Source organism: Pinus tabuliformis, chromosome 5_2, assembly GCF_031772625.1.
Source record: "Pinus tabuliformis cultivar Carrire ecotype Pingquan chromosome 5_2, CPIR1, whole genome shotgun sequence".
Taxonomy (NCBI): domain Eukaryota; kingdom Viridiplantae; phylum Streptophyta; class Pinopsida; order Pinales; family Pinaceae; genus Pinus; species Pinus tabuliformis.
In genome coordinates this window covers 486,906,779-486,927,267 of record NC_142306.1, presented here as the reverse complement: position 1 = coordinate 486,927,267, position 20,489 = coordinate 486,906,779, and the positions used below count along the sequence as shown (strand labels likewise).

The 20,489-nt window shown below is 32.6% G+C and overlaps 1 protein-coding gene and 1 pseudogene across 1 annotated transcript; both read right to left on the bottom strand.

Annotated features, from left to right (window-relative positions):
• Positions 1-845: 845 nt before the first annotated feature.
• On the bottom strand, positions 846-4,328 carry LOC149159817 (alpha-galactosidase 2-like; annotated as a pseudogene).
• Positions 4,329-13,588: 9,260 nt separating this feature from the next.
• Positions 13,589-14,983, bottom strand: LOC149159816 (uncharacterized). The gene is made up of 2 exons (XM_089433565.1): positions 14,769-14,983; positions 13,589-14,542 (listed from the first exon to the last, which is right to left on the bottom strand). The coding sequence occupies exons 1-2, from the start codon at positions 14,857-14,859 to the stop codon at positions 13,983-13,985; spliced, it is 651 nt and encodes a 216-aa protein (XP_089289691.1). The 5' UTR covers positions 14,860-14,983; the 3' UTR covers positions 13,589-13,982.
• Positions 14,984-20,489: the final 5,506 nt, after the last annotated feature.

The following is a 20,489-nucleotide window of genomic DNA, read 5'->3' as shown; positions in this document are numbered from 1 at the left end:
CATTGCCAAGTTATAACTTGTAACGTCACTTCAAGAATACGCTGTTACTTAAATTGCAGAGAATAAAAACGAGAAGCTTATCTTCAAATGAGAACACTATAACGAAAACACGTGAACACAAGCAACACTAAAAATGACAAAGGGCACAAATAATACTGAAGCTATCATCCTGGAAGAAGAGTCTCTATACATTCTCTAGGTAAACAGTCTATAATAAATGTTCCTCATTCTAAAGATGGAGTCCTATACCCTTTATACAAAAAAAGTTTATAATTAAAAGGAAATGAAGTGAAAAATAACACCCTAAAAACAAAGACAGATTACATTACTGTCCAAACATGGCCTATAACCATGGTTACAGAAACTATAAAGAAAAATATGACATTGAAGACAAATTTTGTGAACATAGATGCTTGGAACAGGGACCTAAATATTACTGCAGCAAAATCAACTAGTAAAAATTGTACTTGAGTCAAACAAAAAAGGGGAAAATAAAAGGAAAGCATAGAAGCTTAAAACACTGCTCAAAGAAAACAACAAACGCACGAGAAACATAGACATGCGATATTATATACAAGCCCTGTCTATGGAAAAAAGGTAAGAAGCAATGTGAAGAATACATGGGCAAAATAGAAATGTCTAACATCTCCATATGACCGCAATCCATGACTAAACTTATAAAGGGAGGAATAAGGCAGGAAATGATCAAACTAGAAACCTATACCACTACTCCTGAGAATTGTACAAATGAAAAATGTATGTAGAGACCCATAGGCTCTGTGATTTCCTAGAAATAAGTAGCCTGTAAGAGAAATAAGCAACCTATCAAGGAAACTGTAAGTAAATTACATAGAAAGTGAGGTGTTCTGCATAGAGAACAAACACAAGTAGATGAACAGAAATTACAACAACCTTTGCTATTACTCACTGGTACATGTGGTAAATAGAATACTGACACAGAATTAGTTTTGACGGAAACTAAATATTCAACATACAAGAATTATGTACCTCAAGATCCCCTTGCTTGTCGACTTTCTTCCCTTGACATCCTAATGGATCTACGCAAAGCGAAAAGAACCGAAAGATATCATTCAAGTCAAAATAAACATTGAAATTCATACTGAAAAATCTCTAAATTTTATCAAGCTAACCTTGGTTGACATTGATGACTTCACTGTTGTTTAGAATCTCTAATGTTTCTGAGGTTGCAAACCTTATATCACATCCAATCAAAAGGGGTGCCTGCAGTATATAAGATTATCAGCTAAATCATCATGAAACATTGAAATTAAACATATACAGAGGGGCGATCTATCAGTTAAATCATCATGAAACATTGAAATTAAACCTATAGGAGGGGCGATTCTTTGACTTTCAGTCAATTATTTTATGTACACTCTATTTTGGTAATGTTATTTTTCCTATTTTGTTTTGTTTTAGCATCCTTTTGCACAGATATTATTGACTTCCGGGCTATTTATTCAACTTTATTTGCGAACCATTTGTTACCTTCATCAGAGCCCATATGCTGAAGTGTGACCTGTATTCCATAGTGCTCATATTCCCATTTCCAACCTCCAACATGTCAGGATCTGATTCAAGCAATGACCAAAAAAACTTAAATTAGACAGAGAGGTCAGAGTTTATCATTGATAATAGCAGAAGTTTCATAACGATTTATATGATATCAATAGGGTTATTAATTTACCATTCCATCCACCAAGCATTGCAAAATCTGCCGACTGGTCATTCTAGTCAGCCCTAGATGTCATGCTGTAAGACACAATTCACATTCAACAACATTCATAAACTGGGATTAAATATATATCATACATAGGAATGTATATTGTTCAGTTTCAATGTTTTATAAGACAATAAACTCTCCATATGAACCTATGTTGTCCATTACATGTCCCAATTGTCTTGAATGTCTTTTGTAGTCCTCCAGTTGTTTGCAAGCTTTGATGCCCAAGTTGCAGGATTCTCTTCACCCCTGCAGAATCAAACAAAGACAACCTGTAATATCTAATTCGCAGAAGAACCAAGCTTCTAAGGGACATTTCGTCTTTGATTAGAATCAATATTATTTACAAATGCATCTTACCATTCACACATCGAATAATATATAGGACGACCTGCATTACTAAGAGCTTCGCTCATTTTTGGGTACCTGTAGGTTTTCCATAAATGTTCAATGCCCATTCTATATAATGTTTAGACCCATCTATGAAACCTTGTCGATCAAACATAGCACAAATAATATATACCTCTCCTGGGGGTCTGTGCCATCATGATAGCAGTTATCATATTTCAAGTAGTCTATTCCCTGAACAATTAGCCAGTGTTACAACAATGATATGATTCAAGGTGAAAAGTAACAAGTTGAGAAAATTTATTCACATGACATTCAACTTACCCATGAAGCAAACGTTTTAGCATCTTGTTCCTCGTATCCAAGCAAGCCTGGCATGGTTTTACTACATGTATAATATCTAGCAAAACATACCAGACAAAATCAAATTGAATGCACAAGTGAAAGACTTCTCAACTAAAAGTTATAAGGACCCAAATAATGTGAAACACAATGATGATGAAAAGACCTAGTTGCATTCAATCCAAATTTTCAAATTTTACAGTCTGTCTTCTCAATACACCCCTGCATATCATTAAATCTCTTGCCAGCCTGGTGAAAAAGATCACGATTCTCCACTTCGACAACATGGGCACTGTTCGAGACCTATCATTGAATACAACATGAAGAATTTTTGAAACTTATACTTGAATACACCAAGAAGACTGTTTGAGACCTCTATGATATATCGAGAACTCTAACACCAAACAACAAGAAAACATATAACAGACTGAGAATAGAGACATAGACTGTCAATTCAGATATGGTCCCGGCACTAAAAGTATGGCAACGATAGAAAGCTCAACATGCTAAAAGAAAGACTTCGAATATGAAATTACATGAACAGAGACTGTAACCCACGCTTGCATGAGAGTAAGGATTGTTCACATGATCCTAAAAACAATGCAGGAAAATCTTATCCAAATACCAAAATTTGTATATATTTCATAGCTTCATGAGAAAAGCGGAAAATTTCTTCCATAATTTCATCCAACCATCTGGGAAACTGGCACCATATTACTGAAGTTAAACTAAGTGGGCATTAATTATAAAAAGAGAATAGCGCAGGAAGAACTCACATCCATCCTTTACACCCTGCATTGCAGGAAGTCAGTCAGCTGGTGACCATGGCTGTTGAACTTCCCATCCTTGCTTGGATATTTCTCTCCAGCCTAGTAATAAAAAAGACACCTGTAACACATGCAAAAAAAATGTATAATACAAAAATATATTTCAAACATGTAAAATCCCGTGGGCCCACAATTTTACCACCTGCCTGCCTCTCGTCCTTCTTGCATACCCAACGTCTTTACCTTTGTCTCTTTTGCATGTCCAACGTGTCAAGAAATTAGATGAGATCCACTCATACCCTCGCATCTGTGCCTACTTCTGTTACTCAATTCATCGTTCCCGATGTCCTCGTCCCTCAGGTACCTGTTCGAAGGTATCCCCCTACCGTGGTGAGACTAAGAAGCGTTCCGAGCGATACTCAGTGGTTCTTCTATGTCTGGTTTGTGCCCAGAGGCTGCTGAAGAGGGAAGAGGGAAGAGGGCATGGGTTTCTAAACCCACCGTTACGCAGATTGGTTAATGCTGTGGCAAATACAAGTCCTTTTAATTCCATGCACAGACCTTGTACATAATATGCAATTCCAGAGGCGACAACTCCCTACTTATGGTAAATTTGCAATCAAATTATTAGTATTCTAGAAATCTTGCATTTGTCTATAAATCAAATCATGAAACTACTTAGTTCACATGCAGATGGAAGACATACAGAGTAAACAACAGTTAGAAGGTTCATGTCCCATCCTATAGCCCATACAGAAGGCTTGTGTTCAATAACAAGAGTCAATGCAGCGGACTGCAAGGTTCCCAGAAAGCAGATTAACGTGGTAAGTGAAAGTTGAGCTGGATATTTCTTTGCAACAAAAGCCTGCACATGGAAATCAGTGAACTGATGGCCTTGTCATCACACCGGGAAACTCTGCCATGCAGAAAAGAAAAAGAGTGTCTGAATATGGTCCATAGGTGGACTATCCTATCCGTTCATTTGCCCTTTTTTGCTATCATTGGCCATAGAATACATGTAAGTCTGAAGCCCAGAGAACGGTGAGAGCATGAGAGAATCTAGTTAGCACAGGAACTAATCTCTCATCCTGAGACACACACACACAGGTACCCATTTCTCTACCCATCTAAACCTATTTGGCCTTGAATTTGTTGGATTTTGGTATGGGGTTGATACGAGGTCAAGATTGCTGGAAACTTCAGTTAATTTCATCAGAAATTGTTTCTCTTATGAATAATGATTTATATTAGTATTTGATACAAAAAAAATGTTGGCCATGGGTTCAATTCTCATTCACGTAAACAAGCACATTATAGGATCTATTGCTAGTGAGAAAATTGCATGCTTTTACTTATTTTGAGATTTAATGGGGCATTTTTGCTCATGAATGCATTCTTATGTAGCCTTTTTGTTATAGGATTTTAATGATTCCATCTGGTTAATGGGGTAAAACGTACATGCCTTATTTTTTTATAGTTGCGTTGATGTGCCCTCATTTCTAATGTAATTACAGTAGCTGTATGTATTTTTTTTGCCCTTTTCGTAAAGCGTTTTAACTTGTTTAACTGAATTTCGAAATTCAAAATTGTTTTTTGAAGAAGCATAACAAAAGAAGCAGATTAACGTGGTAAGTGAAAGTTGAGCTAGATATTTCTTTGCAACAAAAGCCTGCACATGGAAATCAGTGAACTGATGGCCTTGTCATCACACCGGGAGACTCTGCCATGCAGAAAAGAAGAAGAGTGTCTGAATATGGTCCATAGGTGGACTATCCGATATTGTATTCGTTCATTTGCCCTTTTTCGCTATCGTTGGCCATAGAATACATGTAAGTCTGAAGCCCAGAGAACGGCGAGAGCATGAGAGCATCTAGTTAGCACAGGAAGTAATCTCTCATCCTGAGACACACACACAGGTACCCATTTCTCTACCCATCTGACCTATTTGGCCCTGAATTTGTTGGATTTTGGTATGGGGTTGATACGAGGTCAAGATTGCTGGAAACTTCAGTTAATTTCATCAGAAATTGTTTCTCTTATGAATAATGGTCTATATTAGTATTCGATACAAAAAACAATGTTGGCCATGGGTTCGATTCTCATTCACGTAAACAAGCACATTATAGGTTCTATTGCTAGTGAGAAAAGGGCACGCTTTTACTTATTTTGAGCTTTAATGGGGCATTTTTGCTCATGAATGCATTCTTATGTAGCCTTTTTGTTATAGGGTTTTAATGATTTCGTCTAATTAATGGGGTAAAATGTACATGCCTTATTTTTTTATAGCTGCGTCGATGTGCCCTCGTTTCTAATGTAATTATAGTAGCTTCATGTATTGTTTTTGCCCTTTTCGTAAAGCGTTTTAACTTGTTTAACTGAATTTCGAAATTCAAAATTGTTTTTTGAAGAAGCATAACAAAAACAAGCTACTGTAATCATTTTTATAATGAAAAGTTATGGTTTTTTAGGCTGACAAAAAAAATAATTGAATTTCGAAATTGTACCTCCAGGCGCAGATTAACAGGATAAGATAGGGGACAATGGATCAACGAAGAAGTGCAATTAGGCTCTTGTCTTTCTCTGCTTTTCTTCTGCGAATTGAACCGGCTGGGTCGGATGCGAATTGAATTCAACCGAATGTGCTCTGATGCAACTAAAGGAGGCATCTATCAATGTGACTACATGAAAAAAGACTCATAGACAGTCACCACTTGTTCACTGCTCTGAACAATCATGCCAGCACGCAACGGTGACAAGTGTAAACAAGTGTGGGAGAAAGGAAAAACTTAGGATAAAATAACTTTCCCTCACTAAAATCACATTGGGGCAAGAGACGCTTGCAATAAGAGGGTGAAATCGAAAGTTTTGTTAAAATTTTTTGGAGCCAAATCGCTAGCAATAAACTTTGCTTAAAATTGCTTAAACACTGAAAATTTACGGTCAACAGAAGAACTAATAGTTGATCAATGCTTGATCAAACACTATAGTCCCTGCTATGCCGGAGGCAGGGACTAATAATATTGCAAATAACTAGAAGTCATGGTAATGGAATCAAACCACTCCTTGATATGATTAAATTCCAAGTGGAAAAGAAAAGAATGAAACCAAGTTTGTTAATAGTCCTCGTTTTGAGAGTGAATCTGCTATCACATTTTCCTCCTTGTAGATGTGCTGGAAGGTGATGTAATTGAAAGATTGTCTAAGGAGTAGAATCTGAGAAATCCATCATTGAAGATTGGGGTGACAAAAACTTGTATTCAAAGTCATTCCATCAATAAGAACACGAGAGTCTCCATATACATGAAGGGTGTAAATGTCAAAATGTATGGATAACCACATCAGTCCCTAAAGGGCCAATACCTCAACCCTCACATATGTGCTAGTACCCCTGGTCCGATAGATTTTGTAGTGGCTTCGTTGATCCACTCGAATCCATACTCCACACCCGCAACATCCACACTGAGCTGCACCATCAAAGTATCCAGTTGGATAAACTAGAGGATGGAGAATGAGTCTGCAAGTGAGATCCTTGACCTTTTGGACATGAGAAGTCTTTTTTCCCAACCATAATAGTATGTTATGTGAAATATAATGTGTGTTTATGTGCACACCATAAAAAATAAACCTATTCCTAACTTTCCATATTTCCCAAAAGAGAAAGAGTGGAGTTTCTCGATATTTCCCACCAAAATCTAGCCATCACTTGATACACTGTGCAGTGTCAGTGAATCTCTTTCCAGTAATCTTAAGAGAGTAAAATATATAACCCCAAATCCTACAAGTAGTGTTGCATTCTAGGAAAAGGTGATTATTAGTCTCATAATTTTGGCAGCATAGTGAACATCTTCCAGGACCACAAAATCCCCTCTTGCATAGATTTTCCCATGTTAATGTTTTGTTTCACCAAACTAAACATACATAAAGTATAATCTTTGAAGGAGCATCTAGTTTCCAGACTTTATGGAACAAACATGTATGTTTTAATGAAAAATTGGAGGAAATAAGATACATGTAGACTTCCACAACAACCACCATATTGTTCTTTAGTTTCGTAGCCCCTGTTATATGGTCACCAAACTCTGATCTAGATAGTCCCACCCGCCTGAGTTTCTGTATATATGCATTCTACCAGGCCAATGTCTGCTGCCAATTTCCAAATGAGGAAGCTACCATTCCACCCAACAATGACCTGTTTTAAGAAGAATAATCCTCTGGATTGTAGTCAAGTCATTGTATCCATAGGCAGCGAGAGTGCATCCTCCATGCCCTAAATTTTGTCCAAGTCAATGACAATACAATTTTCATCACCAAATAAATAGTAAATCCTATGCAGAAAAAGTTCTTTCACCTTAATGAAGTCATTCCAGATGCAAGAACCATAATTTATTACATTGTTTCCACTCCTAATCTAGACTTCAACGCTGTTTTGACGGAGATATTTTGTATTAATGATATCTCTCCAGATGCCTTCATTAAAGAGTCCTCTTAGGGAGTACTCATCTGATTCATAGAACAATAGTGTGATTCATAGACAATGGTATCGACGGTATTAGGTACAACACCATTAATTATCATTATCATGTTGCGGTCTCTCAATGTTAATGTAGCAAGATGGATTGTTGCTCATATAAACCTTTACTAAACATATAACACTAAAATGACCAAATACGCATGATAGTAATGCTAGTACCCAAACAAGTGATTAAATCACCAACTTATACGGCAAGGCATATATATATATATATATATATATATATATATATATATATATATATATATATGCGCTAATGTAAAAATAAATTATTATGGAGAGACTCTCAGTAATGATAAACATTATGAATACTGGGTGATAAAACATAACCTGTGAACACAGGCACTTATGTGGTGCATAGTTGATACTCCACTAGGTGTAGTTGTTTGAGGGACTGTATAAATGGAATTTAAGGTATCACTTATGTATTACCAATTGGGATTTATAATTAGAGCTATTGTTCCTATTTGTTAAAGTTAGAAGGATACAACCACATATTGGGTGTCAAAATAAAACATGTAGGAAGAGACACATCTATGGTTTATTGTTGGCACCTTTGATGATGGGATTAGACATTTGAGGGACTGCATAAATGAACATTAAGGTATTAGCTATGTACTACTAGTTGGGAGTTCTAATCAACGCCATTGTTCATTATTTCTATGTTAAAGTCAAAAGGATACAATAATCCAGGCTAGGGATGTTCGAGAACCAATGGAAACTTTTAATGGCTATTGAGAAGAAAACACAAATAAATAACCAATACTATTGTTGTTGGAACATTAAGCCATGGTAAACCTAACACTTAAGGTTACACATAATCAAATCCTACCCCAACATTAGTCCCAAATTGTATGCACAATTACATATAAAACAAGGGTAGTAACTATAATGCAACATAGTTACTACCTCTACTACTAATTAATTGATCAAGGTTGTGCCTCTTTGTGTGGGACTTTCACTTTGTTGTTTTTCAAGAAAGTTTGCATTTGCACAATATGTCATTATTTCCACTTACACACCTCTGTACCTTGCAGAATAAAAGCCACCTTCACATAACTTTCCTCCACACCTCCCTCTTTATGTAGGGTCCGTGTTTTGTCGTTATTTGAGAACACTGCATTTTCACAATCATTTTTGCAATCCGCACTCCTCACTTTGCATGATGCACTCGACAAGTTGTACTTTGCACTCTGCACTCTGCAAGCCACACTTGGCACTTTGCACCTCACAAATAGTGTGGAAGTTCGAAGAAGTGCGCTTAGAAATATCGCCACACTCTGCATTGTGTAAACAAAATTCCTTACCTCTGCACTTTGCATTGCATAAACAAAATGTGAGACAATTAATAAGTATAATCTGAACTCCCACATGAATCCATAAAAAAATACCTTCATCAACCATTACCCTAACATTAATATTATTTAAAAAATCTCTATTCGACTTCATGGGATAGAAGGGTGCAGAGAATCTACATAAAAAAATTTCATTTTTGATTGGGTCGAACGTCACATTCTATTTGTAGTATAATGAGCATACAACTAGGATTAAAGCAAAGTTTAAAGAAAATTGTGTTCATTTTTATGAACTGATTACTTTGAAAATAAAACAAGTTGCTTTGAATTTCCTCCATGGAAACACTAACGTCGTTGCATGAGGGATTCACTCAATGAGCCTATGACATATCACATGCGTACATGGCATACTAAACAATACCCTTAATTTGACTAAACATTCAAAAAAACCTCTAAAAATCACATTATTTAACTCCTTACCAATACGAATTCAATACATTTTCCCAATTTAAAAAACCCTTACATTCACTAAATATTGTAGGTATCCATTTTTTCATTAACGTTTTTTTATGGCCCTTCATATTTTTTCATTAACTTTGAGCTCCATTTTTTATACTTGCCAATATGAAAACCCTTTAGTCCCTATTATATATTCAATATACTATGTCATTTTTTCTTCAATATATATCCCCCAATATGAACGCACGTGGTATGGTATTTCTTCTCTAGTGAAGCCCTTGTGCATCATTTCCTTGGATTTCCTTATAGATTTAATGGTGACTTTGACATATGCAACATGGAAAAAGAGGAAAATGTTTACTTATTCGAGCAGAGAGCAACCACAAGGAGTATTTTATGAGCCCTATCCGATGTAATCTTTCCGTTGTCCCATAAAATTTGGGTTGATGATTTTCTGATTTCATCATATTAGAGTTGTTTGATCGTCGTGGAATTGTTTTAGGGACTTTTTTTGGAGTTATTTTGGATCAATTGTTGTTGCATGAAGTTTCTTGAACTACTTCACCACCATAGTTCCCATTAATGGATGAAGAAAAATATTAATGAGCACATATATCTAATTTAAATAATTAAAATAGCTATAACCCAAATTAAAATTACAAAGACTAATTCAACATTGACTATTACAAAATGAAAGAGTTTTTCACAGTGCTTTGAAAAGTAAAACCCATTACTAGGATTAGGGACCAAAAAGGTAGACATATAAATCTAAGTACGCTTACCCTTACAAGCAATTGTATTCATACTTTTGCACTTTGCACAATGACATATTGCAATGAAAATCATTTCCGATATGCATTTTCTCATAGAAATTGATAAAGTTTATTAATAAATAAATTTTATTTGATCATAAAGTTAAGTTAAATTCAATTTGGTCATAGTTAATGTTTCATTGTGTAGAGATTTCATTGTGTGGAGGAAGCTTCGTCCACACAATGAAAACATTCATTGTAAGTCCGCACAAGCAAGCTCCACACAACGAAACATTGATCCCTGTAACTTTAGCTTCCCTACATGCATTCATTAAATGATTATGATCACAAAAACAATATGTATTCTCGATGTGCACTTTGACAAGTTAAATATTTAATTATTAAATAAACATTTAAAACTTTAATAGCATTTTATATATGTGCATAGGGCATATGTATATAGAGAGTGTAGCACAAGTTCTTTAAATTCTTATTTTCTTTAAAAAAGGAAAATGTACATGTGTATAACTAAATTAATTACAAAGACTAATTTTGAATTTCTTCAAATTCTTGTTTCCTTTAAGAAAAAAATGTATATGTGTAGAACTAAATTAATTACAAAGACTAATTTAGCATTGACTATTGCAAAATGAAATATGTAGTTTTTCACAATGCTTTGAAAATTAAAACCCATATTTTAATGTATTATGAGATCATTCTTTGAACTTCAAAAAAAATTATTATATGAAAGATATTCCAGAAAACACATAGAAAAGTTAGAGTCTATGCATTTGGAACCTCTATCCAAGTTCATCACGAGGACAAGGATGGGGAGCAAGACCAATAGATCATTAATTCGTTAATTTATATCAGAGATTCAACAAGGATGTGGAGGAAGATCAACACATCATTAATTCGTTAATTTATATCGGAGATGCAACAGTAAAAAAGAAATATAAATAAAAAGAAATGTTAGGTGATAAAAAGAAATTTATTTATTAGTTATTTTTAATTTAATTTAATCTATTTACTTTTTAATTTTATTATTATATTAAGCAAAGTCTTTTGGTAGAAATCACATAAGATTCTCTTATGTGATTTCTACCAAAAGACTTTGCTTAATTCATTATAGATCACAGAAGCTTGAATGCATAAATTTATTATTATAGTTAATGTTTCATCTATTTCTCCTAAGATTTGGAAACACAAATGTGTGCCATACCATTTGAGCTAACCTCCTTTGACATTGATAAAATGCATTATTAAATATATTTGATTTAATAAGTTAATTTAATTTAATTTATATTTATGATTTTTAGTTTTATAGTTTTTTAATGAAAATTTTCATTTTTAAGAAAGAAAAATAAATAAATAAAATAAAATAAAAATAAAAAATTATTATTAAATAATTTTATTTAGTTATAAAGTTAAGTTAATTTAATTCATATTTATGATTTTTAAGCTTAAATTTATTTAATAAAAGCTTTCATTGTGAAGAGGATAAAATTTATTATTGAATAAATTTGATTTGGTCACAAAGTTAAACTAATTCATGATTTTTTAGTTCATAGGTTTTTTAAGTGGAACTTTTTTTATGTGGAGAAAGCTTCTTCTGCACATTGAAAGCTTCTGTTGTAAGCCAAGTACAATGAAATTTTTAATTTAAGTAAGCTAAGATAAATTAATTTAATTTATATTTATGATTTTTAGGTTTACAATTTTTTAGTGAAAGCTTTCATTCTGTGTAGGAAGCTTGAGCTAGAGATCTTTCATTCTAAGCTACCTACAATGAAACATTGATCCTTGCAATTTTGGCTTTCTTGTGTGCATTCATAAATGACACTGACTATTAATTGTTTTTAACAATCAATATAAATTCAAATTCAAATAAATTTGATTTCACCATAAATTCAAATTAATTTAATTTATATTTATGATTTTTAGATTTATAAGATTTTAATGAAAACTTTTATTGTGGGAAGGATAAAATTTATTATTAAATAAATTTGATTTACTAATAAACTTAATTTAATTTAATTTATATTTATAGCTTTTAAGTTTATAGTTTTTTAAACGAATTTTCTTTCATAATAATATTAATTGTTTTGAGCAATTGATAAATTTTTATATTACACTATGTTAAATTAATTTAATTTATATTTATATTTATGATTTTTATGTTTATTGTTTTTAGATGAAAACTTGCATGATGGGGAAGATAAAATTTATTATTAAATAACTTTGATTAATAAAGTTAAATTTATTAATTTATATTTATAGTTTTTAAAGTAGAGTTTTTCTTGTGCTTCACTGCATGCATTTATATATGACAATGAATTTGCTTTTATAATAATATTAATTATTTTTAATTATTGATAAAATTTATTGATTTGGTCATAAAGTAAAATCAATGTAATTTATAATTATGATTTTTAGGTTTATAGTTTTTTAATGAAAATTTTGATTATGTGGAAAAAGATCTCTCTTACAATGAAAGCTTTCATTAAAGGCTCCATGCAATGAACTTCTTTAAATTAAAACAAATATAAGCTTCCTAGGCACAAGGAAAGTTCCACATTGCTTCGTGAAAGCCCCCCATTTCCTATGTAAAGGACCTGCAACTAGTCATTGGGCATAGCAGCATCATAATACTCACCAACGGAATGACCACTCACAAATTATCCTTCTTTTTATTTTAGAAGGAATTGTTAGACTCTAAAAAATATCTAAAATAAAACACTTTCCACCAGGATAATTATGTCCCACCACCAAGAAAATTATGTCCCATTAGCCCACTTAGCCAATAAAAAACTAAAAATAAGATTTTCAGAAAATTAAAAATAAGAATATTCAACATTTTCTTAAAACTTTGATTAAAATTATAAAAACACTGCAAAATAATGTGAAGTCAATACACTTCGATACAAGCCGAATACTATAGTCCTTAACTAAATAAAAACTAATAAAACATATTCAAATAAATCTTATGCCCACAAAACATACTTTCAAGCCGAATACTATAGTCCTTAACTAAATAAAGACTAATAAAACATATTCAAATAAATCTCATGCACACAAAACATACCATCAAACATAACTGAAATTTGGACGTGCACTATCTCGGATAAAAGACAAAAGTGTGATATGTAGGTATCAATTTTACCAAAATTCACCACACAACTTATAGAGGTTGGGACCAGGCATACAGTAGAAAAACCTAAATGTGTAACATCTAAGAAATTTAACCATGTTTGATCTAATTGATTCAACACAAAGATAAATTCAAATGTGCATCTGCTTGTAAGAATATCATATGCTAACGTAGAAGTTGAAGAGAAAACATCCTTAAATATTTAGAAGTCATGCTCTGTTTCTATCAAGAATACTTTGTCCTGGAGCGAGAATGTTTCGAGGATTGTATCTCACCTTTCTTTGCAGAAACTATTCCCCATTTGTTCCCAAAATGATTCAAAATAAATCTATATTTTCACAACTCTTTAACTAGTTTTCACACTTTCAAAAAAAATCTATGACACTTTTACAAATTTTTAAATATATTTAACTAACAAATCACCCCATAACAAAGCTTCAAATTCCATCCTCCTGGCCACTAGAAAGGGATTACGTGCCCACTTTACCAATATCCTATGTTATATTGATATATTAATGCGAAATGAAGAAAACAGTTCAGATGAACGGAACTCGCAGAAGATTAAGTGATATTTTTGCACGGTATTTCCAGTACTATATTTCTTCGGACGGTGGTGGATCAGGGCTCGGAAAGTTGCCGTCGGCTTTGGGCGTCGGTGGCGTCAACGGCGGCCTCCTCCTCGGCCGTGCGGTGGGTAACTCCTCTGTGAACCCCCCCAGATCGCTTCTTCTCGGCAATGCGGTGGCTAACTCCTCCGTGAATCCCCCCAGATCGCTTCTCCTCGGCAGTGCGGTGGCTAACTCCTCTGTGAATCCCCTCAGATCATTTTTCCTCGGAACTGCGGTTGTTGACGCCTCTGTGAATGCCCCCAGAACGCTTATCCTCGGCAGTGCAGTGTCTAACGGCTCTGTGAATTCTCCCGGATCGCTTCTCTTCGGCAGTGCAGTGTCTAACGGCTCTGTGAATTCCCCCGGATCGCTTCTCCTCGTCAGTGCAGTGTCTAACGGCTCTGTGAATTCCCCCGGATCGCTTCTCCTCGATAGTGGAGTGTCTAATGGCTCTGTGAATTCCCCCAGATCACTGTTCCTCGGCTGCTGCTTATACGGATAAGTCGTGACTTTTCGTCCCCAAAAATCCGTTAATCCCTCATCATCTGTATCATCATTCAATTCATAATCATTATATTTCACATTAATACCATGAATTCTCGATACTTCTGCATTTATAAAGATCTAATTTGTGTTAATGATTATATACTTCTGGATTTATAAACATCTAATTTGTGTTATTAATCATTAGATCTGCTCAACACTGGAATAATCAAAAGCATATAAGAACACATAATTAATCACAAAGAAAATCGAAACATTAAAACCCACTTGAATCTGAGTATGGAGACGATGAATCAGAAGGCATCACGAGGAGAGCGATAAAAAGTAGAACAACAACTCCGCTTGCTTTCTTTGCCATGACGGCGTCTCATGCGTTCCTTGGCTCCCTAGTTTTTTCTTTCTGTGCAATCAGGAATCCCTGGTTTTTTCTTTCTGTGCAATCAGGAAAAATGCAGGCGGCTTTTATGGATGTAGTTGCCTACTAGGAGATCTATATCAATCGAAACTGCTCACCGAAGAGTCTGTCGTTTTGAAGAAATATCTTGAATGAGATTTTCATTGGAAACGCACAGGCCAGTCTGGTTTACTATTTTAAGGTTGTTGAAATCTATTGCCCTCTTTATTTTTCATTATTCATAATTATTTGTACAAACTAATACCACGCGTCAGTTACACGTTGAAGCTGGCGTTACATGTTTTGAATAAAATTTCCATCGGTGCCGCACATGTGTACCATTTTAAGCTCTTTGAGATCTATCTTGTTTATTTTTCATTATTTACGATTAGCAATATCGTGGGTTAGTGATACATTGAATATGGAATTAATTATTAATTATGATATTCTTGTTTGCTCTTTTTTAAATTGAATTTGAAATTTACATTTTTTTATTTATTAATTTTTCCTAATCAATTTTGTTTGAAATTTGATAAAAAATTTAAAAAATAATTTTTAGCTATATAAATTATAAAATTTAAATATTTTGAAATTATTTTAAATATTAATTTCATTAATATATTCAAAATTATATTTTAAACTACTAAAATTTAATATTAAAAATTATTTCTTAACTATTATATCCCAATTTTTTTAATTTTTTTTATTATCATCTTAGAAACTTTAAAACATTTCCTTATACAAATGTCATAAATGCAACATTCATAAATAATCTAAAACACTTCTCCATGCGACAAATTTGTTATTAACCCGGTTCCTCTATTCAAAATGCAAATTTACCTCCATCACCTTCATCTCCCAATTTTACCTCCCATCACTTTCATCTCCCTACTGTGCCATCCAACATATTCCTTATCGACCCGGTTCCTCTATTGGAAATGCAATTTTACCTTCAAACTCCCAAGTCACCTTTGGGAAAGAGTTTGATCAATTATCTTGTCCTATGTCCATACGCTCTTCAAAATAGCTACATGGTCTTTAGTCTATATGTTTGGTCAAAGCCAAAGCCATTAGAGTTCCTCTTTAATATTTGTCACTACGTTACGTTATTTTGTTTTTTTAATGCCCATTTGTGATGTGGTCACATTTAATGTTAGAAATTCCTTTTCATTTTATAACTATTATTTAATATTTATATTTTTTATATTTTTTCTTTCTAAAAAGTATTTTTTAATAAAATATTAGTATATATATTTTTATTTAATAAATAAATCAGGTTAAGTTTTTTAAATATTTATTATATTATATTATATATATATATAAAATCACATTTAAAATAAAATTTATAATAGATTTTAAATTTTATTGTATTTTTTTTGTGTATTTGTTTCATTTGTATGTTTGTATTGAGATTTCTACTTAATTTTGAATTAACATTTGTTTTTTAAAAGTAAATTTAAAATATTCTCTAAAGAAAAAACAATGTTGATTATAATAAGAAACAAAAATGAACATACAAGTTTTTGTTAGTTTTAATTAAAAGTGTTATAAAATATTAATAATTCAACTCTTCTTGTAGGGGTGGCACAGGCGAGATAGATGATCTTCTACTATGTTGAACAAAATTAGATTCATTTGGCTTAGGGGTTAAGTACTCAATAAATAACCAAGTTAAATTTCTGGCTTTTTGGAAACGATTGGAATTAACCATGGCTCTTTGGAAATCATTGGAATTAACCAATAGCAGAGGAATAAAGAGAATGTTGGTTCTACGAGACTCAATGATTGTAATAAGAAAGTATACAAATTAAAGGTGGGGAAACGAAAAATTGACCCCACAATATTGAGAAGGATTGCCAACCATTGAGGAAATTCGAGATATATTTTCTCTACATCTACAAGCACCTGAATTCAAAAGTAGACAAATTCGCTAATAACGGAGTAAATTTGGGGCTAGGAATTATGGAGTTAAATCATTCTCAAAGGATTTTTTTTTCCCGACCCCATGAGGAGATCACAAATGTTTTATTTTGCAAATGATGGCCAAAGTGGCCACCGATCCAAGTAAAAAGCATAAATGAGAATTTTTGGAGGAATCACTAAAGAAAGTGTTACTACCACCGAGTATTCCACACATGGTGGTAGCCATAGGTTCTTTATTATGCATGGTGTCCTTGCATACAACTCACATTAATTCATGAGTCAATAAATAACCAAGTTAAATTTCTAGCTTTTTGGAAACGATTGGAATTAACCATGGCTCTTTGGAAATCATTGGAATTAACCAATAGCAGAGGAATAAAGAGAATGTTGGTTCTACGAGACTCAATGATTGTAATAAGAAAGTATACAAATTAAAGGTGGGGAAACGAAAAATTGACCCCACAATATTGAGAAGGATTGCCAACCATTGAGGAAATTCGAGATATATTTTCTCTACATCTACAAGCACCTGAATTCAAAAGTAGACAAATTCGCTAATAACAGAGTAAATTTGGGGCTAGGAATTATGGAGTTAAATCATTCTCAAAGGATTTTTTTTCCCGACCCCATGAGGAGATCACAAATGTTTTATTTTGCAAATGATGGCCAAAGTGGCCACCGATCCAAGTAAAAAGCATAAATGAGAATTTTTGGAGGAATCACTAAAGAAAGTGTTACTACCACCGAGTATTCCACACATGGTGGTAGCCATAGGTTCTTTATTATGCATGGTGTCCTTGCATACAACTCACATTAATTCATGAGTCAAAGTGTGTGTTAACCGGATAGATGGCTAAGGGAAAACGCAAGTTATACATGAGATGTGAGCGCTCTTAATTTGCTTGTGACGATAACCATTCATTACAACATTCCAAGTTTAAATGCAGTTCACTTCATTTCAAGCTAAGAGTTAATTTCATGATAGAAGCAAATTTTATGTGTGGCTTTTGGATTCAAGTAGTTATTGAAATTAATTATCCTTTCTAATAATGACACCTTAGACCCCAAGCTCTGTCTGTATTTATTGAGCTAGCATTCGAGAGTGTTCCACCAGAATTCCCCTAGCTTTGGTTAATTATCTAGACTGGATTGATGAGTTTGAAAAGAAAAGAGTCAGTGATTCATGATTTGAGATTACAGGAGAATGAACAAGAGCACTAATGTTGATTAGTTGATAATTTGTTAAAGGTAGTATTAGGGATGATCAATATTTGAAATAGAAGGTTGGAAATGGTAGAGAAGGGGAAGAACTTGAGCTTTCAATGGCTAGAAAAGAGGTAGAGGTGTGAATGGTTGCAAAGTAAGCTTGATAAGAAATTGGCTATCATGGATGCTCAGTGAGTTTGAGAATAAGATGAAAAAGTGGGAAATTGGAAAAAGTTTGCATGTTCTAGAGGTTCAAGGTCTAGTTGAGTAGGGAGAAAATGAACTTCGTGTGGTAGATGAGAATTTGGAGGCAACCACAAAAATTGGGCCTCTTGCTGCATTTTAATTTTCTTTTAAATCAGTAATGTACTACAAGTATACTCTTTTTTGGGGAGTTTTTTTGTAGAATCTATGGAAAATTTCAATGCAGAATTATAGTGAAAAGAACACATAGAGAAATGAAAGCCTATTAATGATGTATTAGAATAGTGAAGCCTCTGAGAATACAGAAAAATGTAAAAGGGATTGGCTTTGTAACCAACTCTTTTATAATACAAATTGATAACAATTTCTTTAACAAAAAAAATCCATCTTTCGTTGTGCTTACTTGGTTCCTTGTTAATATTATAACATAGTTTTAATAAGATGTAATAAAAATATTTATCTCATTTTTAGCCATAAATAAAATATTGAGATTTCTATATAAAATATCATAATTTTATATAGCCCTTTTATTAAAAAAAAAAAATCAATACAAAAAATTAAATAAACTATTATTCTAAAATTAATATTAATATTAATATTATTATATATATTTAAAAAACAAGACATATTTTTTAATTAATTAAATGAATAATTTTTAAGCTATAATTCTATTATTATTCTCATATATATATATATATATATAAACAATTATTTTTTAATTAGTTAAATGTTTAATTTAAAAAAAATTTAAAATATTATTAATAAAAAATAAAGTACAATATTAATGTAAAAGAAATATTTCCATACTTATATTAATAAAATATTTCAATGATATATATACGAAATTAAAAATTTCCCGTAGTTTCATTATTATATATTTTCACCCTGTTATTAAAATCCGGGGTTAAAATCCCAAGTTTAAGCTGCCTAGTAAACTGTAAGGTCATTTAATGATGTTAATGACCTTACAACCTTCACTATTCGATTTTCCATTTTAAGAGACTTTACTACAGATTGTTAATGAATACTTCCCCTTAGACTCTAGTGTTTAGTTATTTTGGGTGTTTATTGCTACAATGATATATTTACACGGTTTGGTAAGATATTTAAGTTAGATTTATGAATTTCTAGTCCTTTAAACTTGTTTGTGGCTGAATTGTAAAATCGTTCGGAAACTAGTTGTGTAAGATAATTAGATTTCAAATCATATATGTGATTTTTGTTGAAAAGGTGTCTTCTCCATTATACGTTGTTTCTTTAAGTTATTTTTGATTGGGGTTTTCATATATTAATTTATTGGAAATTTGGCTGAGTTGGGTTGGGATATATTAATTTATTGGAAATTTATAGATATTCAAGCTTGTTGGAACTTTATTTACGCTGTATTTGGATTATTTAGTGAATTTAAGTTTATGTAAAGTGTTTTTGTATTATTAGTCTTTACTATAAAGCAGTAGGGACTAAAGCAATTGATTTTATAGTAATTGATTTGTATTCGAATATTAGTATTTATATGGAAATCAAATGATTATATCTAAAGTTTTAATTCATATATTTTAGTTTACCTTTCTTTGTTTATAAAATATTGACAAGAATGTTTGTTAGCCGATGAAAACTTATAGGGTTTTATTTCGCCTTTTCTTAAGGTGGAGAGGAACAAAACTTAGTTTTAAAATCCATATTCTTGATAATTTTTTGCATAATAAAGTAATGCTAGCATTACTTTAGAATTAGATAGTTAATATTAAATGTTTGTGTATGTGTTTATATATAATGTGCATGTGACTCCTAACTCCTTGATTACACATGGTTGTGAAGTGTTGTCGTGCATAACTAACAAATATGCCAGGGCCATATCTTTGTGCTTCCTACTTCTTTGGTGCTTGCATACATATTCTTTGAAACCTATGAATAATGGATTGATCGTGTTCTAAAGCTAGTATTCGCTAACAACCCATCCCTGCTATAAAAGCTTTATAAAATATTGTACATTGGTTAATACATTAGCAAGGGGAGTAGTTTATGACATGTAACCTAGCATAATTTCCACATTTACAGGGGTAGAGCTTCATCTAGAGTTAGAGCACTGAAGATGTTTCTGCAAGGTCAAAATCTCATAGCAATTATGGTTAGCAATATAGTGGGCCATGAACTAGAGAGGAAGAACTTGTTTTTACAGGTGAAATAAATGCAATTTCAATTCTTATATATTTATTTGTTTTCACAAATAATAGACACGTTGAAAATACAAATAAATATTT